This window comes from Doryrhamphus excisus, linkage group LG22, assembly GCF_037039965.1.
Source record: "Doryrhamphus excisus strain RoL-2023G ecotype Guam linkage group LG22, RoL_Dexc_Guam_v1.1, whole genome shotgun sequence".
In the NCBI taxonomy this organism is placed as follows: domain Eukaryota; kingdom Metazoa; phylum Chordata; class Actinopteri; order Syngnathiformes; family Syngnathidae; genus Doryrhamphus; species Doryrhamphus excisus.
In genome coordinates, this window is record NC_136378.1 from 688964 (window position 1) to 713284 (window position 24321).

The window sequence follows — 24321 nt, forward strand, 5'->3', positions numbered from 1 at the left end:
CGGCGGTGGCGGCGGTGGCACGGCACGGAGCGGACCTCGATAAAAAAGCTCAATGGAGGGAAGCTGTCTGGCAGCCTGTCATCAAGCGGTCAAATCCTCGTACTCTTATCTCCTGCTAATGTACAGCTCGCTGTCAAAAATGGACTTTGGCAAGTGCAGACAGCGGGAGGATAGTAAATACGAATAAAATATGACGCGCTTCCTTCACTTTTGTCATGCTGAAATCCGCCCATAAAGCCGCCATCAGAAGACGCCATGTCCTTCACGCCGGGATGGAACAATTCCTCCACAGGTTATTAGGCACTCAGATATTACAGCCATTCCATCCTACGGCGTGATGTCATAGTCCGAGTGCGTCCCAGGATGCTTTTCTCTGTTCTATTTCTGCACGTCGCACCGCTGATGTAATGGCGGATCATGGTGCGTTTGCGGGTTCTTCGCATTTTAGCTGCTAGCAGCAGAACATAATCCCCCTCTCGTCAGCTCCCATTAGTCTCCGTGGTCCACACCGACCCAAAATGTGCCGCCAATGCAGGGGCCGGCTGGGGTAATTTAGTATGTCAGTCAGCCTGGGAGGCCGTTAAAGTGAGCACGCAAATGGCCGGATATGATTCATAAGGAAAAGAATATTCAAATTTATAACGGTTCTCTGAATGGAATTCCCTCCGTCTTCTTGCTCGTCTTCGCCTCATCTGCATTGTGTGCACACCCCCCCACTTCGCCCTCTCTCCCCAAGATAGCGAAATGACGAGAGGGCTTTTAAACGCGCTGCTCTGTGATTATATTAAGGGAGTGGGAGAGCGGGGGAAGCAGATGGGGGGGTGCGGACGGGGTGCCCGGCATTAAGTATATATAATTGCTTCTTGACACATTGGCCAAATTCTGCAGTGCCAGGATCTGAGTAAAGATGATTAACGGCTGTCCGAGTGGGTGGGCACGGCAGGTCGTTGGGGCCCTTTGGTTTCCATGGCGATCCATGACTAAAGGCCAAATACTGCATAGTGAAAATCCCAGAGGCCCACACATTGTTAAACTACAATTATACTCGCATCCAAAGCATTGTCTACCCACTGCACACTCTCGTTCACCCGCCGAGCTCCTTGCTGCCTCTCCTCTTTTTCTCCTCTCTGCTAGTTTTCTTAAATGGCCTCCTCTCGCTGGCGAGAAGATTAAGAGTGAAAATCATGGATTGTGTGAATAATTGATGAGTGGGCTCACCTCAGAGCATCATTACAGTACGGCAGTCCGGGTAAGGGGTGAGGCTAAGATCATAATTCTGACACCAGGCTTCAGGCGCTGGAAAATTGTGTCAGTTTTTCACAAGGCTGCAGCAAGAAGAAGTGTTTCTCATTAAAGCACAAGTAGTGCACAATAATGAGAGCGTACATATATATATATATATATATATATTTTACACATTAACAGCACTGTCACCCTCGTGTCACGCTGGGAATGTCTAAAACTGCTTTTAAACACAAAGTCAATATTTCTCTTACCTTGTGCAGCTAATTAATGCATTTGAGTACACGCATGCATCTACGTCAAGGTACTATGTGCAGTACAGAGTGGTACTATGACAGATGGAGAGGCCAGGCCACAGGATGGGGGTGGGGCCCAAGCACCTCAGATAGTATGGGGCCTGGCTGCAACCCCTTTTCGTGCCGACTGAGAGATATGGAAGGCAAACTACAGCTGTGCATCTTGGCCGTGTCATTCCACTGACGCATTTGCCCCACAAAACGAGCTCCTCCCCTGTAACAAATCTCCCAACAATGGGAAAGTTGAGTAATGAGCACGGGATACACGTCCGCCTCCTCAAGTGCATTTATCCTGTGAGCCAGCAGCTAATGTTCACATGGGCTGTGTACGCACAGATAGCGAGCCATAAAATGCTTAAAAACAGTGGGGCAATTTAAGGCAAGAAAAGGCCACTGAAAACACAGAAATAAAAATGATAAAGGAAAATCCTTCTCTTCATGCAGCAATTAAGCTTATATTGAAGGCATCAGGCCGGCGAGGGTGGCTGGAGAGGCGGCATCTTGATGCTCCGTGCATGCCTATGCACCAACCGTGCACCCCTTGCCTGCCCCAGAGCTGACAACCAACCCCTCTATTAAGGTGCTCCACTGATGGTCATTGTCCAACAAATTATGTTGTGTGGCTGGCTACAAAAAAAGAAAAAAGGCACCAAAAGGTCATTTGTGACCTCTGGGAGCAGTGCGAAGCGGCGTCTGTCACGACCGAGCAGTGCATGTCTGTGTCAAATGGGAAAACGTATGCGGCGCGACCAGCCTGCCGTGTAATAAAGGCAGTCGCCCGCTGTCACTGTCACATTAGCAGGCCGCTTCGGTCTCCGTCTTTATCTAAAGAACATCCAGCAGGGTGGGGGTCTGCAAGGCCGGCATCCAAATATTTAGCCGCTATGCTTTTTTAGATCTGCGTGGCGGGGGCTGATTGACTGAATGATTGATTGGATGCCAAGTGCTGCGGTCGGGCGGGTTGAACGAAGACCAAGCGGACTTGTGCTGTAGATCCTCGGTGATAAGCTTCTGACTGACAGCTGGAGTTGCAGACATTTAACCTTTGTGGGCCTGTTTACGGCTTTGGCGTCTCGGAGGTCACATGTGCTTCCATCTCCTGATTTAAGAGTTTTATGAGTCGGCGGAATCACATACGTGTGAAAATCACCACATTAGTAGAGGATGGCCGTGGCTGCTTATTTGTGATGGCGTTTCCTCTGCTGGGAAAGCTCACACTTGAAAGCTCAAACCGGTGTGAGTTTAATGATCCGCGATGGATGTTACAGCAGGAGGGCCAGGAAAGGACAAATGACCTATTTGACCTTGAATGTACCAAATGACCCCCGTGGCGGTTAAGGCTTTTAGATGAGAAGCAGAGTGAGTGGGTTGAAATTTGACCTGGATCTTTGGGAAACCATCATTCACGGACACTGGATTAGGTACACCAGTACCTAATTGGCAGGAATCCCTTTACATAATTACGAATGCTCATATTTCACTGACTTACTTATTTTACAGTGGGATGAAAACAAATAAAAAACATTCATATAAAAATACATACCTTACGTCTCCCCTGAAGTTGGCTGGGATAGGCTCCAGCATACCCCCATGACTGTAGTAGTATAAGCAGCATAGACAACACTGGGGAACAATATTTTTTCAACTTTCTGTTGCATTGGATTTTTTAACTGATTCTGAATGATTTTTAGGTGCTGATTTCAAATCTGAAATTAGTTTTTCTCCATAAGCTCTAGTTTTCATGCAATTTGAGATAGATGAAATAGTCTAAATATATGAACTTACGTAACCCAAATCTATGCGTTTTTAGATTATATACATAGATTCCATTCCTGTTCCAGTTTTCAAAGGTTTGCCTTCATTAAACGATAAAGACATTGGACATGATACGAACGAGGAAGACAGTTGTGACAATGAATTGCCAGAAACTGAGTGGGAACAATCCGAGGAATGTTCTTCAGAGACTGAATCTCCCCCAGTCCCCAAGCCTCTTCACCAAACTGAACTGAATGACTTAGTTCGGGATTTAGGTCTTTCAAAGAAAGCAGCTGAGCTTTTGGCATCAAGATTACAAGGCAAAAATCTTGTTGATCACACTGTTAAAGTGTCATATTACAGAAAGCGCGACCAGCTTTTTGTGACCTTCTTTTCTGAAGACAGACAGTTTGTTTACTGCCATGATATCCCAGGTCTTCTCAAAGAACTGGGTGTTCCTCACTATGATCCAACTGAATGGCGGCTCTTTATAGACAGTTCTAAACGCAGTCTCAAGTGTGTTCTTTTGCATAATGGCAATGTTTACGGGTCAGTGCCTGTAGGTCATTCAGTTCATCTGCGGGAAGACTATGATGACATCAGAATGGTCATGGAATTCTTAAAATATCGTGAGCACAACTGGATCATTTGTGTAGACTTGAAAATGGTACACTTCCTTCCTGGTCAACAGAAAGGTTTCACCAAGTTTCCATGTTTCCTCTGCATGTGGGACAGTCGAGCACAAGACAGACACTGGGTCCAGAAGGACTGGCCTGTTCGTGAAACCCTTGAAGCAGGCATGCCAAATATGACACATGACCCAATTGTTGACAGAGATAGGATCATCTTTCCTCCTCTGCACATCAAACTAGGTTTGATGAAACAATTTGTCAAGGCACTGGATATTGAAGGTGAATGTTTCCAACACATAATCAAAGCTATACCAGGGTTGTCGTTCGAGAAGATCAAAGCAGGTGTGTTTGATGGCCCACAGATTCGAACCCTCATTTGTGATGATCAGTTTGTTGCCAAGATGACCGCCTTGGAGAGGGCAGCATGGTTATCCTTTGTGGCAGTCGCTTAGAACTTCCTTGGAAACAACAAGGCTGAGAACTACAATGAACTTGTGAACAGAATGCTCCTCACTTTTCGTGCTCTCAGGTGCAACATGAGCATCAAGCTTCATTTCTTGAACAGCCACCTTGACCAGTTCCCTGAAAACCTGGGGGCTGTGAGTGACGAACAAGGAGAGCGGTTCCACCAAGACCTAAAGATCATGGAAGAACGCTACCAAGGTCGCTGGGACAAAAGTATGATGGCCGACTACTGCTGGAGTATTAAACGAGATTGCCAAGATGAAGTGTACAAACGCAAAAGTTACAAACGCAAATTCCTGCCTGACTAAAATACTGTACTGACAGAAAGTGATAAGCGTTATTAGCTGTGATTGACTCTTATCTGAAGAAGGTTGTAAATTATGCTTATCTCACGTTGCGATAAAGACTGTTTTCTGAGAAACACTTCCAGAAAAACATATGGCACTTCTAACAATGGTGTACTTTAATCTAAAATCACTTTTTAATGTTCTGTTTCTTTTGCCTTGTTAAATATACTGATTTGTGGCTGACATTGCAATATCCTATAATAATGCTCGATTTTTTTCTATTTTTAATAAAAATTAAAGATTGCATAAAATCTGTAGCTTGCAGAAAAAAACTAACTTCAGATTTGAACTCAGCACACTTAAATTGACTAAAAACAGGTCTTACTTTAAATGCAACATTTTGAGTGTTCCCCAGTGCAATGGATGGATGGATATTTTGGTAACCCCCTTGACAACCTTCTAAATACATTTTAAACATGATTTAGAGCCCTCTAGACATGACATAACACCCCTACAGTCACCTTCACATTCCTAGGACCCACAATAGGAGATATAATCAGAAAAAATAAGACTGCTGTTGTGTGTTGCTTTAAATATGAGGGCAGGAAGTGATGTCGGGTGTTCAGATGAGAGCTTTAGCTGGGTTACATTTCATAATCATAATCTTTCAATGCCCGACACTTTATTTGTACTTTAGTTAGTTTAGCCATTTTTTATGCATAATTGAGACCACGAATATGTAAATGTTAGCTTAAATATGCATATTTTGAGGCCGCAGTCAGCCATGAAACGGTGATCGTATTCATGGAATATAATCCATGCCTGCTTGTCGTGGTCGGCCACAACATTAGGTCCAGTCACGAGGCTCAATGCCTAGTTTGGATCGACACTGGCAGAGATGTATTTGTTTAGTTTTTGTTTTTTTTTCATGTAGCAATTCATTCCAGCGTTCCCTCTTCGTTTTTGCGTTTGCGGTCATCGCCAGGGGAACGGCCAACAACAACAACCCACCACGGCGGATGTCATTTCCTTTGTCGCAATTTCCACAACAAGGGCTAATGGCATCAAAAATTCAGGAGGAATTGATGAAAGAATATTTAATCCGCGCTTCCGTCCCCGCCAACTCGCCCCGCTCGTATATCTGCATCGGACCACACCTCCATGTGGAACCAATCAATGATATTCCATTACAAACCATATTCCTCTTTTGGAATGGTGGAATCCAATCTCTATGGTGACACAAACAAATTGGATATCCTGACAGGAGCATTATAAAGGAAAACGCAACGTGACCGGTGTTGTAACATTCACCTGCTACTGTAGGAACAGCGTTTCTCACGCTATCATAGCATTGGGAACGATCTGAAAGACAGATCCAAGCGCGCTTTGGCATTTGGCAATGTTTCCCAGATTGCCTGCTCTGTACTTGATCCCGGTCTCCTGCTGGCTGTCTATTCCTTGCCCTTGCCACGGAATATCTCCCACTTATATCCACCTAAACCAATCAGGGATTTGAAGGCCTCCCCTCCAATCAATTACCAGCCAAATCAGTCCGCAGGCCTTTGATGGGGAATCATTTGTCAAATCAGCCCAGATGGCTGGGGGCACGTACCCCAGTGCCCCAGGCCATATCCGCATGGAAATATCTGCTCCGACTGAGCTCTCCTGACACTCCCAACCTATTAATGGGAAGTCATTGTCTGCTCCAGAACCTCGGCACCCGACATTGAAAATGTATAAGCATCTTAGCCTGACTGGGGGATATTATCTACACTCGTAATGTATAAGGCTTTTTTGGAAAGATTGCAGAACTTGAATTGGACAGGTTAGACACCGTGTCTTCTTATCAGTCAAATTCAAATGCAATTGGAAGTGCTGTTTTTATCACATCCTGTGTGGCGGGGCGGAAGGAAACGTCCCAAACTATTTACAATCACATACCTCTTGAAACGTTTGACCTGAAGCCATTTACACCCAATAGAAATACATAAACCTTATTATATTTACTATAGCTAACTTGAAATATTGAACAATTCATTGAATCGTTCATGTTATGGTAATTCTGGGTGAAAAATGTGTATTTTGCATGGTGGCATCTGAGGAGTTATAAAGCCGCATTTTGGAATCTTTCAAATTCCTAAACAAAAAGTGCACTTTTCCTCTAAGAACACATCTTGTTGCATCAATTGGTTACAATGAAGGATAATATTGTATTCCACTCCTCACATTTGATAAATGCCACTGCAGAACGTTGGGAAAACAACAGCTCATTATAATGCAATTATCAAAACAAACATGGAGTTTTAAAATGAAAATTAGCAAACAAAATGTCTGCGTGATGTGTGATGATGAAAAGATAAGGTCAAATCATCGGAATGAGTTGAAAAAGACGAGCACAAACAGCAGCGGTGTTAATTTTAGTACAATTAAAAAGTTTTTCCTTCAATTCGCACTTGGACAAGCATGGCGGTCCCTTGGTGAACTCCCATGCAGCCATTAGAGGAAAAGTTTAGGTTTTAGGAGCTGCATAGTTAATGATGCCAACAAAGCAAGCTAGACTTCATTAGTTTGCATGGTGCTGCAGCCCAAACGTGTTTTTTTTTCTTTTCTAATAAATATATCTCCAAAGTTTGAGAAAGTAACTTGGGTTCTCCCCCTGTCAGTTAAGATGAGCTGGAATGGCGCTCAGTAGACACGGACCATCAGCCCTGATTTGGATCATCACCAAATTGTACAGCGCTACCGATACCAAGCTCCAGGTTACGGCGTTAAGATTCCACCGGCATTCCTTGACAAATGAAGAGGAATAATCCTCGAGCTTTTATCCAAAGCAGAGTCAAATGAAGATTGAGCCGCTCCCTCCAAGGAACCATCTTTTCCAAAGGTTGAAGTATACTTTGACTGGTTTTGCCAACTAACAAACAGCGATGGAAACCAAAACTCCTTGGAGGAGAACAGGAATAAAAGTACAGCAAGCTGAGATATCAGACTGGAATTGCACATCTAAAGACTGTTCATTTATTGATTCATCGATGAAACTTTAATCATAACTTGCTCAAGATTCACAGTGATGGTCTAAGATATTTAAGAGGCTTATTTTAATGAATTTATTCAAAGTATTATTCAAAAGCGTCACGTCTCACTGCTGTAGCCGGGTCTGTCTTTTCATCCCAAACAATATGAAATGTGGGCCGTGCAGTGGGAGGACATTTATGCCAATCTTTGCTCCTTTTTTGCAAGAATAGTCAATGTAATGAGTCAACGTCAACCTGAAAAAGCAAATGGCTGCGAGCGTTTTTGTCAGTGAAATTGACCTCCACGTCTGCCTCCAATCAAAAGAACTTTTTTTTTCAGCTCTATTTTGGCGGTAATCGACGAAATCATCTTCAAGCTACATAATAATAGAAAAAATGTTGTTCTCCAATAGCATGAGTGTAAATCTGGGTGCCCACTCTTTTCCCACACAGTCACATAGCAAAGGTTGGATGCTGGATTATTGTTAGATACCGTAAATAGATTAAATTACTGTCCTTTAGTTTGTTTCAAATGTAGTTTTTCTTTATGGTCCAAAACTGATTTTCTTTACACCTTATTTCTCAATATTTGTATATTATTTTCATTTTTTTGTTAAATTTTCTTGTTAAAACGTACAAAAAGGCCAATAAAAAGCCCAACAGCCGCACAAAATGACCCGCAGGCCACACTTTGGCCACCACAGGTGTAAACCAAGCCACCTTTCCAAGTGATGCAAACAGAGCATGTATGTATGTACTACGTATGTTGCCAGATGCAACTGCAAATTGAATGGAAAGACGTCTCTGCAGAAAGGCACATTTGAAATGAGCGCTTCCATCCCATGACATGAATTTCTTGGATATTAATGAAACGCTGGCAGAGCATAGGCGAGACAGTGAGTGCCAAACAAAGAAAAGCTAAGAGGAATTTGCAGCTTGTAAATGATTACCTGTGCGTAACCTCGCCGGGCGGGAACATGCTGCATTGCTCCGGATATTTTTTTTTTTTTCCTCAGCCCTCGCCTTTGCATATTTCACACTGACACGGTCTGTGGAGATGTAACCCATACTGAGAGAATTTGACTCTGCATGCTAAAAAGGCATAAATATTGAAGAAAAAAAGGCATTACCAGCAGATGACCTTATTATGCTCAGTGTGTACCATGCAGTTGCAATTTTGCCTTCATTTGTCACTATTACCGCCCGCCATTAGCATGAGTGGGTGGAATATCAATATGATGAAAGGGGCTTCACACCTCCCCTACTACGTGGTGTAGGAGCCACCCTAGTGTTCGGAGCGGACACATATGAAGATGTTTTGCTACTCATGGATAGTCAATGGAAAAGGGCGGCCGAGTATTTGCTGTAATAAGCATTTACCGATGCGGCGTCTCAGCATTTGCTGGGAGAGCATATGTTAATGTACTTGACTGTGGCCAGTGAAACAGCAAGTGTTTCCAAACACGCGCACGAGGGGGGTGGTGGGGGGGGGGGCTCCTGCGGCATGCATTTGCCTCTCCGAAGATATTAATATAATTGGTGCTCAGCGGTGGAAATGAGTCTGGTGGAAGAGAGTTTGTTTTGGTGATGGACCCCACCGGGTGGGGGCTGCACTGTACTCTTTGACTGATGCCGGCGTTTTAACTGTCAGCCTTTGTCGGGAAGATACAATGGTGTGATTCAGCAACATAATATTTGAGGAAGATCTGCCACCGAGCAAATGGGGATGCTGTGAGTCTTTGATCCATTTTTTACCAGCGCCGTGCGGCGGTGTCTGTGTTCTACTGTACTGTGGGAGGGAGGGGGGGGGTTGTCAAAGGCCCTTCATGCCCGACGCCCCATCAACGTGAAATTGGGAGATTTATGCTCCGTGTTTTCCATTCCTTTCAACATTTCCAATTATTCCCGAAACATTTGTGTATGTTTGCGGAGGATTAGACGTGTTATTAAGATGACACCACCGATTCATAAACCAAATCTTGTTTTCATGTTACAACCCCTTGTGCTTCTGGGGCCCCTGTTGAGTGTGTGTGTGAGGTTTCCCTTGTTTTTTTGACCCGAAAAGAGCATTAGAAGCATGTTGGAAAAAAACTGAAAAAAACAATTTTTTTTGTTAAAAATTGATGCCCTAAAATTTTGGCATTTTATGCCGTTTTTGGGTGCTCCTGGGGTCCCTGTTGAATGCGTGTGAGGTTTTCCGTGTTTTTTTGACTCGAAAAATGCATTAGAAGCAAGTTGAAAAAAAACTGAAAAAAACGACATTTTTTGTCAAAAATTGACGCCGTAAAATTTTGGCATTTTATGCCATTTTTGGGTACTCCTGGGGCCCCTGTTGAGTGTGTGTGAGGTTTCCCCCGTTTTTTTTACCAGAAAAGTGTTAAAAAGTGTTAAAAGCTGCCGGCAGGAGCAGCATCATGGTTTGGGGCTGCATGAGTGCTGCCTGCAAGAGCTACGGTTCATTGAAAAAGCGATGTCCACTCATCAGCCTCTCCCACACCGTCCGGGCTTTTCTGTTTTCTAGTTCTTTCTGCGTTCTCCTGCGGCTGCAGGATGAAATCGACTTGGCTTCCTTTTCCACAATGAGAGCTTCCTCTCCGGACCTCCTCATCTCCTCGTCTGGCTCCTCTGTGCTGAGGAGCAGCGTTTCTACTCCGTGTCTCACCTTGTCTCTCAAGGAGAGTCCAGCCACGCTTTGGAGAATAGTCGTTTTGTCCGCTTTCGGTGACGAGCCAAAGCTAGAAAGTAGATTTATTCATTATGTGTCGGATGACTTTGTCATAAATAAAAAGACTAAAAGCCACTAAAGCGTGAAAGAGGATGCAAGTAAGCATACGTGGCATGTAAACATACGTGGCATGTACACATACGTGACATGTCATGTGGATTTCATGCCACTTTTGTGACAAATGGAACCTCACCAAGACATTGCCGTGCAGGCCGTCTGACGGCCATGTTTGCTAAAGGCTTTAATGATGCATGCATGCCCGTCATTGCATGCCAATCCTTCTTCCATACGCACTAAATAAGCCATTTTAATCCTTTTAATCGTATCTTTTAATCTTATCATCTTAATCACACCCGAAAGACGTAAGAGCTATTAAGAGTAGCCAGGGCGGACGCTTGCGACAGCGTATTGAGTTTATACAGTCGAGTGTAGATGTAATCGCCCTGCTCAAATTTGGCATTCATATGGATTACCTGACAAAATATTAATGAACTCGGCGTCGGTCTCAGCAGAGATGGTGGAGGAAGTGATGTCTCCTTCTGAATATTAACCACCTTCACTCTTAATATTTTAGCCATAACAATGGCGGCCAAAGTAGTACTTCAGCAAGGTTTCTCCTCGCTTGTCTTTGCTTCAAAATGATTTTTCTGTTGTCTTTATTTTACCAAGAAATAGGAGATGATAATATAATAAACAGCAGGGACGATTGGATACGCATCTCCATACACAGGCTAAGATACCAATCTGAAATGATATCTTTCATAAACACAACAATTCCATACGATTTGATACAGCGTACATCCGCTTCCCTTCGCTTGTGGGGTTCGGGTCGCTGGGCGGCATTCTCAGCAGGGAACGCGTACAACGATACGATGTGATTGGTTACGTTTCAACGGTGACATTAGCTGACGTAGACACCAAGCCAACATTAGAAAATAAAGAAGACGATTGTATGGATGTGTCATTCTTGCAGGATTGTCACATGACATCCCCCAGCATGCTGTAAGGCAGGGAGGGGCCCCCAACCACCCGGCAACGGGAAACAGTCTGAACATTTTTGAAAAATAATAATAATAATAATTGGATAGAAATGTTTGAAATATAGGCCATTATTTTATTAAAAAAATAATATACGATCAGAAATCCAACATTGTTTGCATGTTTACATTGCGATTTGTCCCGTGGCCCTTGAACACACCATCTAACTTCCTCCTGCACTGCACAGATAGACTACTATATATATATACTATACTATACACTTTATATTGCTCCCAAATGCTGGTACTATGTGGGAATGCATAAAGGTAGGATTTGATGACGTGCTAATGATTATATTTGTATATTTAATAGCTTTGATAGCTTAGCTTTTTCTCAACTCTTCCTTTGGACCAAAGTCTGCAGTCCAAAGCTGCAATGAGGACATGGCGTGTCCTTTACATGACTTTTACTTTTATCCTCCACCGTCCCGGGGTCCAGTAGGACTCCATTTCTGTCCCATCAGGTACAATCTCCACTAATGCAACCTATAAGGTTAATGATTGGATTCCAAGGTAACTGGTTGGAAGCTTTCCAGGTCCAAAAAGGTACGAGTACTGTATGTTCCCAAGCTTTAAAAGGCAAGTATCAAGGGTACAATATCAGTACCTTTTGAGGATAGCGCTTTAGTACTTTTTCTCCCTGGCGTTTGTCTCAACTTCACAATTAGAATTCAGACCAAACTGAGTCTTTATACCTTAAGTAGGATGATTATTTGCAAATCTAAGCGTTGCCTTTTTGGTTTGAATAAGGCGTGAATAACGAGTACTGTGCTGCATGGGACAATGATGGCCGACATGTTTTCTAATTCTAATAACGATGCTTTTGTTTACCGTGTGAGAGCTACTGTTCTTCCCTTCGGATGAGAAGCAGCTACATCCGACCGTCGGCTCGTCTTTGTTTCTGGGTCACAATGCAAAGTAACGACTATTTATGCTGCAAGAAGCTGAGAATTGATGTAGAGGTGTCGCCGGTGTCATTGTGCTTGATTTCTCAATAGCTATTCAATTTCTATTGTCTTTTTATGACAATACGGTTTGGCTCCTGGAAATTTGCTGCAGTGTGGATGCATTTGTTTTCCCGAAGAAACAAGGTGACCATATTGTTTGCCTCATCATATGACAGCAATATCAAGTAAATGCGTCCCACGACTCGCACCCAGGGACAGATTAAGGTAGTCATTTGTTTATTATTGTGGTTGTGGTTTGCAGTGCTGCAGAACTGCACTGTGGCGTACGGAGCGCTCTTTCTAATTAGTGAAGGTACAGAATAAGGCAGGGGTGTCCAAAGTGAGGCCTAGGGGCCGTTTCTGGACCGTGGCACGTTCTAAAAATATGATTTAATGAGAAAACTAAAGGATAAAACAAAAAATAAAGAAATTAAAATCTGAAGTAATTTCATAAGAATAAAGTCAGTATTAAGACAAAAAATTATAGAGAATAACAAAATATTATGATGACAAATGTCATTTTAGAAGCCTAACGTAGGAATATTAAAGAAAAAAACTGGAATGTAAAATAAAGTTTTCATTTTTAACAGAGTAATAACAATATATAATATTAATGATAATAATTTTCCCAGAATAAAGTCAAACTTATGAGAAGAAAAAACACACAGCTATAGTTTTACCAGAATAAAGTCAAAATATTTTCCAAAAATAAAATTGTAATATTATTCATATGAATATAACGTCGTATTATGACATGTCCAGAAGGAGTAGGAAGAAGCAAAGCTTATTAAATCCTACCATCGGTTACATTTGTTCACTTCCTGTGTTCCAGGTATGATTTTTTTTGACACTAAATATCAGGGCGGCCTCCCGCATCCTTTCATTTTTCCTATGTGGCCTCGGTGGAAAAGGTTTGGCCCCCCGTGGACATGGAGGTCACGGCCCTCCCCAGAAAGCCGCGCTCCGCCTAATAAAAGCGTCCAGGAGCGTATTGACACTCTTGTCGAGCGCCGTGATTCAGTCAGTCAGTCAGAGACCTCCAGCTGAAATATTCCTCAGCTCCTCGGGATCGTCACCGTGACATTTGGAATTTGCATCGTCGTAAAGATCAATGTAACTCTTCGTGGCTGCGCTGACACTTATTCAAATCAGCCCACACCTCTTTTCTCCTCGGTGGAGTTCGCGGGAAACCGGGCGGGCTTGCAGGCAGCGAGGGATGTGGGTAGAGAACGCCAGATCGTTGCTCAGCAGAAGTCGACCTCAAAGAGCATTTTGTTACGTGTCTTCACGCGATAAAGCACCTGCAACCTCGGCAGATCAGCACTGGCTCCCGACGACTTGATGCCGTTTGATGTCACTGACGGGAGAGATGAAAACACGCCTCTAAATGGGCAACAGCCCCCGCCCCCGACCCCGCCCCCGCCCCCTTTGGGTGCATGATTGCTTTTTTGGTAACGGATAATTATGAAGTTAGCTGCGTTAAGAAGGATGTCCTTCAAAGCGCACCTGATTCCAAGGGACAGCTTGACAAAACTCACTTTGAATTTGGTTGAAAGCATGTCTAATTGAATTTTGATACATAATTAAATCAAGCAATAAATCAGTCCCGATCCCAGTGCAACCCACAATTCAACACTCTTGAGCACTAAAAGCTAATTATGATGAAGTTATTATCTGAGCCAAAGGGAGTACTCAGGATGGCTCCTTCTGCATCATGGAGAATCTCTTTGGCGAGGATGTGCTCAACCTTGAAGAAAGGGCATCTCGCTCGTTAGAGATGGAGTTCTGATGAATGTCACTCAATGGAGCCATGTTGGAACAGATTGAAGCCGGTGATCGCCGGAAGCTGCCATCGAGACGATACTCTCGCCGACCGCAACATTTGCTTGGCCGGCCGAACGTGATGAGTCACAACACAGAAGATCGCCGTCGTCGTGCGATCCGCACCGCTCCGAGCTCGATGGAATACTGCTTTACCTGCGCGGGTGTGCTGCGTGCGGCCGTCTGCCCGAGCCCGACGGTTGGAAATACAGCTGTTTGTCATTTTTGGCCTCTAATCCCCGCTCGTCCAGGAAAGGGCCGGCTTGATTTAACATGGATTTAGAACATCATCCCATCATCTGCCGGCTGGTCTCGTGTACTTCATCAATGACATCCTTGTGATTAACGTATGTGTTGAATGCCATGCAGCACTCGTGTAATCTCCTGACAGAAGGTATTAGATGAGTACTAATTAAAGCACCGCAGCTATGTGTCTTTTCATATTCTTTTAATACGGCTGTGGAGGCACGTGGGTGTGTCACTGGAAATGGTGGGGGCGTTTCCTTTGAGGCTTTTTTGTGATTAAGGGCAATATAAATAAACTTGACTTGACTTAAAACCACTGCTTTGGTGTGGCTGTAGGGGGGGTTATGGTTTAAATATTGCCCATCATCCCCAACCAGGATGTGAGACACGTCATTCTTGTATTTCTTGACTTGACTGCCCCCGTCCAAGTCCGCCACCTTTTCGCTTCCTTTTCATTCACCCAATTTGTCGGCCCAAATGAAACAGCAAAAGGTTAGCGTGTGGAGTAATTAACAGCAACGAGCCCAATGCAATGGTGTGTGGAGGGGGTGATCAATAGCTCACTAAGGGTAACACAGGAAGGGGGGGGGGGGGGGGGGGTGTCCAGCGATGCACACATAATTTGCAGGCCACTTAATAATAATAAGCCGATGAAAAGGCAGCATGTTGTCCTTGTGTAAATAAAAACTAAATGGTTCTTACGCACTCGACTTTATCGCTGTGTAATAATTACGTAAAGGGAAAGTTGCACGCTGGAGAAGTGGAGGATTTATACTGCCTGGTGTGCTTTGCTGAGATGCTTTTCCTTTATTGAATGTCAATAAGCGCATCAATACACTTTGGCCAGCTGAACACCGATGCGGAGGCAAATGGGCATTCTATTTATCTTCATATACTTAAGTCTACACTTAAGTATATTGAAGACTTTATTAGCCCCGTTTTGATGAGGAGGTGTTTTGTTTGTTACGGTTTTATCACGCCGTTACAGGTGAGATGCATTCACTACAAAAGGAAAAAAAAACTTCACTGTTAAGTGGATGTGTGCCGTGCTAGCTTCACGGCTGCTCCGAAATGAGCAGATGGCACGCTTGTCCGAGTCGGCCCTCTGTGGCTACGTGTATAATTCACGAGTTAATTAGCTCTCTTTTTAAACTTGCACTTGTTCAACTTTGCACAATTTGCGATGCCACCAAAAGCGAAAGTCACAGCTTGTCTCAGAAATCACAAAACAACAGGAAGGCTGGTTTTGAACACGTGTGAAACAGCGTTCAAGTCTGCACGTTAGAGATCACATTCGTAGTTAGTCGTTATTGTTTGCTTAATTTGCAGTTCATATAATTTTGGCGAAATATGAACTTCACGTTTGGCATCTTGAAATGAAGCAACAACAAGCGTTGATGCACTTGATGGCGTGGCCTGCAGGTCACGGCGCGTCCTCGGGATGCGTCGCGACCCAAGTGGCCTTTCAGGAGAAAAGTAAACTTTTTTTTTCTGAGTTGTTTTCCGAAGGGTGAGCACGATGATGGACGCCTGCTTTTAGCCACTAAATAACGCTCAGGGTCACCAGCTGTCACGGCTGGAGTTGAAACACGGCCTTCTCCACGTGGGGAGGTAATGTGACTTTGTCGGTCATGCTGGAAATAGAAATATAACAACCTTGACTTGACTCTTGACTCTTGACCGTAGCCACGGCGTCGACAGTCGTTTCTGGGCGCCGACCCGGTCCCTACTCCAAATCTGACATTTTCTGACATGTACGGTAATTGTGTGGAAATGTGGACGTGAATGAAAAGCTGGCAGATTCAATGTTCAGCAGGACCGCCGGCGTTGCGGTACATTTTGAACTGTGTGTGTGTGTGTGTGTGTGTGTGCGTGTGTGTGTCTGCGTGGATTGTGCCTGTCCAGACTAGCGAAAGTCCTCCCCACAGCATAACGTTCCAATTTCCACACTGTACAAGTGAGGGACCGTCCACCTCCATTAACCCTCCTCTTGTGTTAGGGTCGGCACCGACCCGTTTTACATTTGAATGCATAAAAAGAATCACATAACATTTGTTTATTGCATCAACGCTTTTTGACTTTGTCAAGAAACTCTATCAACAAAATAAAACCAAAAAAAAAATTTTTTTACTACATTTTAAAATAGTTTAGTTGAAATTATGACCACTGTATTGTTAGGGTGGGTTTCGACCCGGTTATAATAATATGATAATATTTCACTTTTATAATTTGGATCATGGAAAGAATGGCAAGAAGTACAGTGAACCAAGATCTGGACCTGTTTGGGTTTTTGATGTCAGTTTATACTAAAGTTCTGTTGCCGAAAATAACTTTTTCTACTTTTTCTTGACATGAATATATAGGGGTCAAAATTGACCCGAACACACATTTTTTTATTCTAAGTAAACCCTCTGGATTGTGCTTATGTTTGAACGGAGATAAACTTGGAAAATCAGCAGAAAAAGGTATCTTCCCACTGCCACCTCGTGTTTCAGGTGCCGACCATGGAATGTAGCATTACGTTCTTCTTCCCGAGAGTATCAAGCTTGCATCATCTCACATGGAGATGTCATTCATGTCCAATGTCCAACAACTGTGGACAGGCGCTGCTCTCCCAGCTGAAGAGTTGCGACCAACCCCGAGGCACGGCCCTGATCCCCGCCCGACCATTATTTTGACCGATTGCTGCGGGATCAATTGAAGCGAACAGCGGCACTCCGCAGCCAGCCTCGCCGAAGGACCGAAGGGACTCGGAATTAGAGCAAATGTGAAAAATTAGAGGGCGAGCTGTGGCACTTCCAGCAAACACGGCTCACTAAACATGCTTCCTTGCGCTTCCCGCCACTTCCAAACAAGGTATTTACACAGCCAAATAAACTGTTATGTGGGAGGCTGCAGACGCGCTGAGCAGCAGATCTCATTAGTGTTCCACTATGAGGAGCATGGGAACCCGGGGGAGGGGGGCTTGTCTGGCTTTCGGTGTGTCTCTAAGTTATCACATCATAACCCTTTCTAAATTATTGTTCTCCAACTATGTCGAGGCGGCTTCATGCACTTTTATTTTTTTAGTTTGAGCTCACGTTGTCATTCTATCCACTTACGTAAGACGAGATTCCAAGATAGTATAGGTTAGCATTCCAGACTCTAAAGAAAAGTGTTTTCAATGTCGATGAATTAATTAGCAGATTGCGAGATATCATATTTCTCATCTGCTCGACAGCTGCTGATGACTCTGCTTGATTGATCAGCGTTATCTGAAAACTCCTTTGTTGTTTGATGACTTACTTTATGACAGACTGGGGGGGGGGGCTCTGCGTCACGGCTGCATCGCTCCATGGTGTGCGTGAGTGGCAGGAAGAAAAGCTCTGACTTGGAGAGCCAGTCATTCATAATAAATACAGAATAAGACATGACAGTAATTCCTCTTGTGTCTCGCTTCATTGGTTCCAGACCCAAACCCGATCAGTTAGCCATAAAGCACGTCGACCCCTGAACATGGCAAAACTGGCGGACGATTTTGGTGAGAAGGAATGCACAGGGCCATTCAGATTTCCCAGTTTTTTGGAACACATCACCAATGATGCTCAGTGAACCTGAGCTAGATGTTCACAATGAAGTCTGGCTTTAATTGTTGACAATATTCATTTTGCATAAATCAAATTAGTTCATAGGCTAACACTGACAAATCCGTGTGTGGTCATCTACCAACAGAGATCAGAAAGCATACTACTGGAAGAATTAATTGCACATTGAGAGCTTACGATGAAGGCTTCAAGAGCTTTATCATTTTTTAAAAGAAGCAAAAGCGAGGACCTTGACGTCATGGTTATGTAAGGCAACTTTCACATTGTCAATCATTGCTCCTCATCTGTGACGGCGACCTTTCAGAAGGTGCAGGTTGATCATGCTGCATCGTCATTTTCACCGTCTGATGTGTGCATTAGTAATAATTATTAATAAGGTAGACACTGTGCCATATGCTGGCAGGCCAGGGTCAGTTATACAATACACATGGCTACACTGTCTAAAATATGGGAAATATCTACTATATCTATATCTATAGTCATGCTGAAGCAGTGTTCACACATTTTGCCTCCACATTGTCCCGCAGCATGCCGTGGAAATACGTCATTTATTCATTTATTTATGTCACACCTGAAAAGTGTGAAGACTAGTTTTTACCTTTTAGTCATTTTGCACTTAATAGTACACACAAAATAACCAGCACTACTGACTATGTCAAGTTCATGACAATACGTGCATTGCATCGTCATGGCATATTTGGCCCCGCTGCACCCGGCGTGACCCCGCGCTGCAGCAGGCATCTCACCGTAGCTTCACCAATTCCTCTGTTTGCACTCCAGAGACGACGCTCGTGCAAAACAGAAAGAATTAAGATTAGTTATGAACAGAAAGTCCCCAGACGAGAAGTAGGAATTTCCCCCAAATTGCTCCAGGAGGTGGTGGAAAAGCGAAGGCAGTCATGTGAGCGACAGGCGGCGGCATGCTCTAAAAGCAGTGCCTGCATCCTTTGCAGTCGGCGGTGGTGTGTTTACGTTCCATTGAAATGATGCATGCCACACATTTCCAACATTCCCAATTACTCCTCAGCCTTGCACGGACACCCACGCTTCCCACCTGTTAACAACCACTGGGTGCCGCTGCTGGGACAAAGAGTGTTCCGGTGCAGACAAGATGATGGGATTGTATATTCAGTCATATTACTGATATCTAATATTTTACCGTCACGTAGCATATGCAAAGCACTGTAGCCCCAAAATGGAACATCAGTCTGTATCAAGGCAGGATAATAGATACACGCTTTGTAATGGCTCTCATTATGGGGGCAGGAATGCCTCATGAAATGTTCAGTGCTTGCGTGTTAAATATTTTAATATACAATTAATGCGAGTAGAATCATCTCACCCTCGCATGCTTCACCTTATCAGCTGGGAAAAGGGCCTGCATTTGGATACAGAAGCGAAGCACAATGAGGTCTGGGGGTTTCATCAATTATTTATCAAATATTTTAATGATCAGAGTGCCTGGGGTGATCAAAGCTGGAGTGGCTTTGCTGGTGAAGACATCTACTCGCCTTTGATGTGCTCCCCCAACAAAAGCACTTATCGCCAGCCGAACTCTATCCGACTCCAACGGTTTGTCTGAGAGGCCGAAACACGCGTGCGTGCAAACACGCGCACGTAGACACGCATGGGTCACCTCTGGTATCAAACGTAGTACTATAGTAGTACTATTTCGAATGTCGAGGTCACCTTCTCAGATCCCTGGTGCACGTTAGCATGGATTTAATTGGACGGCTCGGTCTCAAACATGAAGTGCCTGTCACCGGATGCTGAATAAAACATCACTTGGAGAAGAAACAACTGCCTGGTGCCTTAAATAAAATTCCAAATTAAAATGACCGGTCGTTGGATTCAAATGAGCCGTTCCTCGGAAAAAGGAGCTGACAAACGTGCTCAGAAATGCAAATACGCTGTCCGAATGACGGGTATTACTTTCATTATCCTTGTCCACGGCGGCGTTCCATCGCAGCACATTTCACGCCGTGACGGGTGGGGAAGGAAAGTATATTTAGACGGACCCGGCGCACGACTCCGACATGCAAATCGGCTATTATGGAAGTCGTGTAGGAGGGGGCGCATATACTGTGGAGGGGAGGTCAAATCGTCTGTTATCCTGTTCTTCGGGAAGAAATGGCCTCCATTGGAAGAATACGATGCTTCATTCATTTTTGTTTTGTATGAATAAAGGTTGCTGCTCAATAAGTCGTTATTCCAAAGTAGCCAATTAGTTAGTTTCAGGCTTATTACAAATCATTTTCTAAGATTGACTGTATTGTTATCCCTTGAAAAGCGACCTGGGGCAATGCAGTCACCCTACTTGGAAGATCCAAAGATCGGAAAAGGTAAATTCCTGTCAGTCACAAACATTTTAATATTCACACATTGTTGCTAGTTATTTAACCAAAGTTAATCCAAGTCAAAATAATCAATCATCAAAATGAATGGAATCAATACGTGTTTGAAACATGATGTTCTGAATTTCAGGTTTTGTTTGACTCGTGTATATTTTCCCAGAACATTTAAATTTGAATATTCCACACAAATCTCCCCAAAAGGTTTGAAGAAGCGAATCTGTGCAGCCGTTTGGCAACCAGGCGTTTCTCTCCAAACCTTTGGTTGGTTTTCTGCTTTGCGGGCGAAATAAAGCTGTAGTACACGTAGAGGATATGATGCATGAACATATGGTGGAGATGTTTATCACCAACAGCTCATTACGAGCACACGGCTGTTTAACATCTTTCCTCCATATTAGAATGAAGACTGAGAGGAAACGAACGCCGGGCCAGGAAACGCATCGTGCGGTGTCACTTTTATATTAGTCAAACTTTGCTTGTGTTTATTTTGTCCTGGCTACTAAGTTGGAATGGTGTTTTTGGAATGAATGACGACTTGCTCAAGGATCCCTGGGTGAACAATTAGGGCGGCATAATCGCTTGACATGAACTTGTTTCCTTGTCATTGTGGTACCGTTCCACCCCATCGGTCCCGCCCCCCTCGTCTAAGCGGCTCTTCCCCGCCAGATGATTTCTCCTTTCTTTGCAAATCAAGCCATGTGCTCCGATTATTATACACTGTACAAAGAAAACAAAAATGGTGATTAAAAATTAAATACTCTTGTCTCTCAGTGAGTTATCTCCGTCCCCAGAGAGATGATGCTTTTTCTTTTCTTCATTTCTTTTTCCATGCTCACGGATGTCTTTTGTTCCCAATTTAGAAGCTTGACTGTGTATTGTTCATTTTGATACTTCCTTTGATATTCCACTCGCTTTCTTCCTTGACGTGTAGCGAAAACATCTTTATCAAAGTGTCACATGTATGGCTGGTGTCAGGATGGCTGGTATGGCTGGTGCCCCCCCCCCCCCCCCCCCCATTCCTTTGCAAAGGTGGGAGGGCAGCTCAAAAAATGTGCTTTGCACGTCGAATGAGAAATCGATACGGATCCTGGACCTCAATTCCAAGTAAAAAAAAAAAAAAAAAGAGTGTAAAAGCTGTAAATCTATGAGGGTGTCGATGGTTGAACTGGACGGCTTTAAGAAGGCTGGAACGTTCCCAGCAGATATTCCCTGCTTGGCACGTGATTCATTTCCATTGTAAATCCCGGATGCTGATCTAAGGCCAATCTTCTTCTGTCTTTGCAGGAGGCCTGTCAACTGGGGAAGATAACCTCTGTGAATGTAAGTCACGCTCTTCATTGCAGGTCCCCCCCCCCCTGCATGGCAAAGGCATGATATTGTGTGTTGTCTTTTATCAACTCATTTTCACACAGTATATATTACCAACCATATATTATAATAAATACCTCCACCGTTTCAAAGTTACCCATGTAGAAATCTATCCATCCATTTTCTATGGCTTTTCCTCTTGCTGGAGCCTATCCCAGAACCTGGTGGCCAGCCAATCCCAGGGCACATAAAGACAAACATTCCCGTCCACATTCATACCTATGGACAATTTGGAGTGGCCAATGAAGCTAACATGTTTTTGGGGTGGGGGAGGAAAGCCACCCACCCACGGGTAGAACATGCAAACGCCACACAGAGATGTCCAATGGAGATTCCATCCCAGATTTTCCCATCTCCTGATTGTCTGTCGCCGTTAGCTACCAAATAAATATGTTCACAGTTGTTGATTGGCCAATCATGGCCGCTTCCACAAGGGTAAAAAGTACCTGTAGCACACAATTACCTGTGGCCAGCACGATTGTAATAATAATAACACTGGAAATGAAAATGAAAATGACATAGAAAGCCTGTGGTTTTGGATTGAATGTCTCTCATGGCGTCTCTGCGTGGTTGAGCAGGTTGTTGCATCACAATCGCACTTTAATGACAGGCCAGAGATTCAATGAATCGAGATTCAGTTCATAAGAAATGTTTTGACGTGGAAAAAAAGTCCATGATGAGACTTACTGCCCCCAACCGTTACCATGAAACACCCTGGACTGATTAGTCATCAAAAACCAAAGTAGCGTGGCGGGGAATGATTATCAGGGGCGTCACTAGGTTCTGAGGACAGGGGGGGCTTAGCCGCCTGGAGATGTACAGGATATGAATGAATGTAGTAGACAAAATAAAAAAAAACAAAAAAGGAACAAGAAGCGGGATCTAACTTCTAACACTGCAAAACCGCTGCTCAAGCGACCAAGCAAACATTCTGTCCAGTGGACAGTCATCAATGATATAATAATCATTATTATATTATTCATTAGCCTATTATTATTACTATCATTATTCTTCTTCTTCTGATTATTACTACTACTACTAGTAGTAGTAGGCTAGTATTAGCCTGAATATCGGCTTGCTTATTAGCCTGCTTTTGCCCCATTATATGAAATTTGTCAGAGATTTTTTTTGTAAAAAAAAATAAATTAATAAAAAAAAATCAATAAAAAATATCAAATTATTTTAGGGGGCCTGAAGCCCCCCTAAAATAGGCCTACTGACCCCACTGATGATTATGCTCCAATGTCGCCCTATGTGGAAGTGTTGACATAAACAAGACATTTTGGACACTTTTATGCTTGAGATTTGAGGTTTTTAATGTTCCTCATCCATAAAGTCAAAAATCGACCAACTCAAAAGTCGTTTGTAGTGAAGAGTCCATCCCGGGTCCTCCTGGAGACCCTTAAACACGGACAAGGAAATAATGTGATTTTTCACCAAGATATTTAATCAGATTTAGGCTTCAGTTTCTGTCGTGTTGTAAAACCACCAAATGTCTTTCAGAAGATCAGCAGCTATTTCTGTTAAACGCTCCTCAGATGACTCAGCCCAATTCCATCAATAATTCAACCATTTGTCACCCGGTCTCCCACTAATCTCCCGACCCACTCGCGAGCATCACCTCCTCTTTGTGTGTTCCTGCTAAACTGACCGTCTCGAGCAGACGCCCGAGCAAGTCACCCCAGGCGTCGGGGAGCCGGCAGCGTGAGCCCAAAGGCTTCCACGGAACAGACTGCAGTTCACGCCATCTTTTGGACGGTGGCTTTTCTTCCTGCACGTGAGGAGATAACTCACCTCTCCGAGCGCCGGGATGCAGGCGGGTGGCGGGTCTGGGTGTACCGTGAGCTGATTTCTACCCCCCGCCCCCATTCACCCCTAAGCGGGGCCCTGTTCATCACTCACACCGGGACGTTTCAGCGCTTTTCTTTGTGTGCTGTTTAGAATGAAAAAGTATATTTAGCAGTAATAAAAGCGCGTCCTCCGCCTCCCAAAGTAGCACGCAAATGCTACTCGGCCCACAGCTAAGTCTGACGCTATAGCTAAGCATAATCCAGCCCCGTCTGCTTTTTGCCCGGGTGGGCAACCAGAGGGAATGTTCCGGATTGGCTGGCCTGTTCTATGGCAGAACTTGGCACACACACGCTCCTGTTCATTTTATCTCTGTGTACATACTTCTCAAGGCACTGTTTTATCAGGCTGAACAGGCTTTGTTTGGTCTTGATATCTCTTACCACAGCTTGTCTTTGCTTTATGGATTTCTGGCAGCTTCTTTAAATAAGTGATAGCGCTTAGTAAAACACTCACCTTGACTCCTCTGTGAATGTTTGTTTGTTTGCCTTTAATGCTCGCCGTTTAGCATCAATCTTGTATTCACCTTTGCCAGCCGCGACGTCATTTATTGTCATGAATATTATATGGCCGGGTGCCGTCAAATCAATGATTCTTCCTAATCACCTGGCACCGGCTTGGATGGGCTGGAAAAGTGCACTTTGGGACGGAAGACTCTCCTTTATGCAAAACGATGGTGGCCTAATTGTCACGGACAGCT

General features: G+C 43.9%; 1 protein-coding gene across 5 annotated transcripts in view; it reads left to right on the top strand.

Annotated features, from left to right (window-relative positions):
- pcdh11 (protocadherin 11) overlaps positions 1-24321 on the top strand; it is a 136045-nt gene that overhangs the window by 59883 nt on the left and 51841 nt on the right. For all 5 annotated transcript variants that reach the window (XM_058063957.2, XM_078788330.1, XM_058063959.2 and 2 more), the window contains exon 5: positions 21690-21725. In XM_058063957.2, the coding sequence (XP_057919940.2) occupies positions 21690-21725 (36 nt within the window). The remainder of the gene's footprint in view (positions 1-21689; positions 21726-24321) is intronic.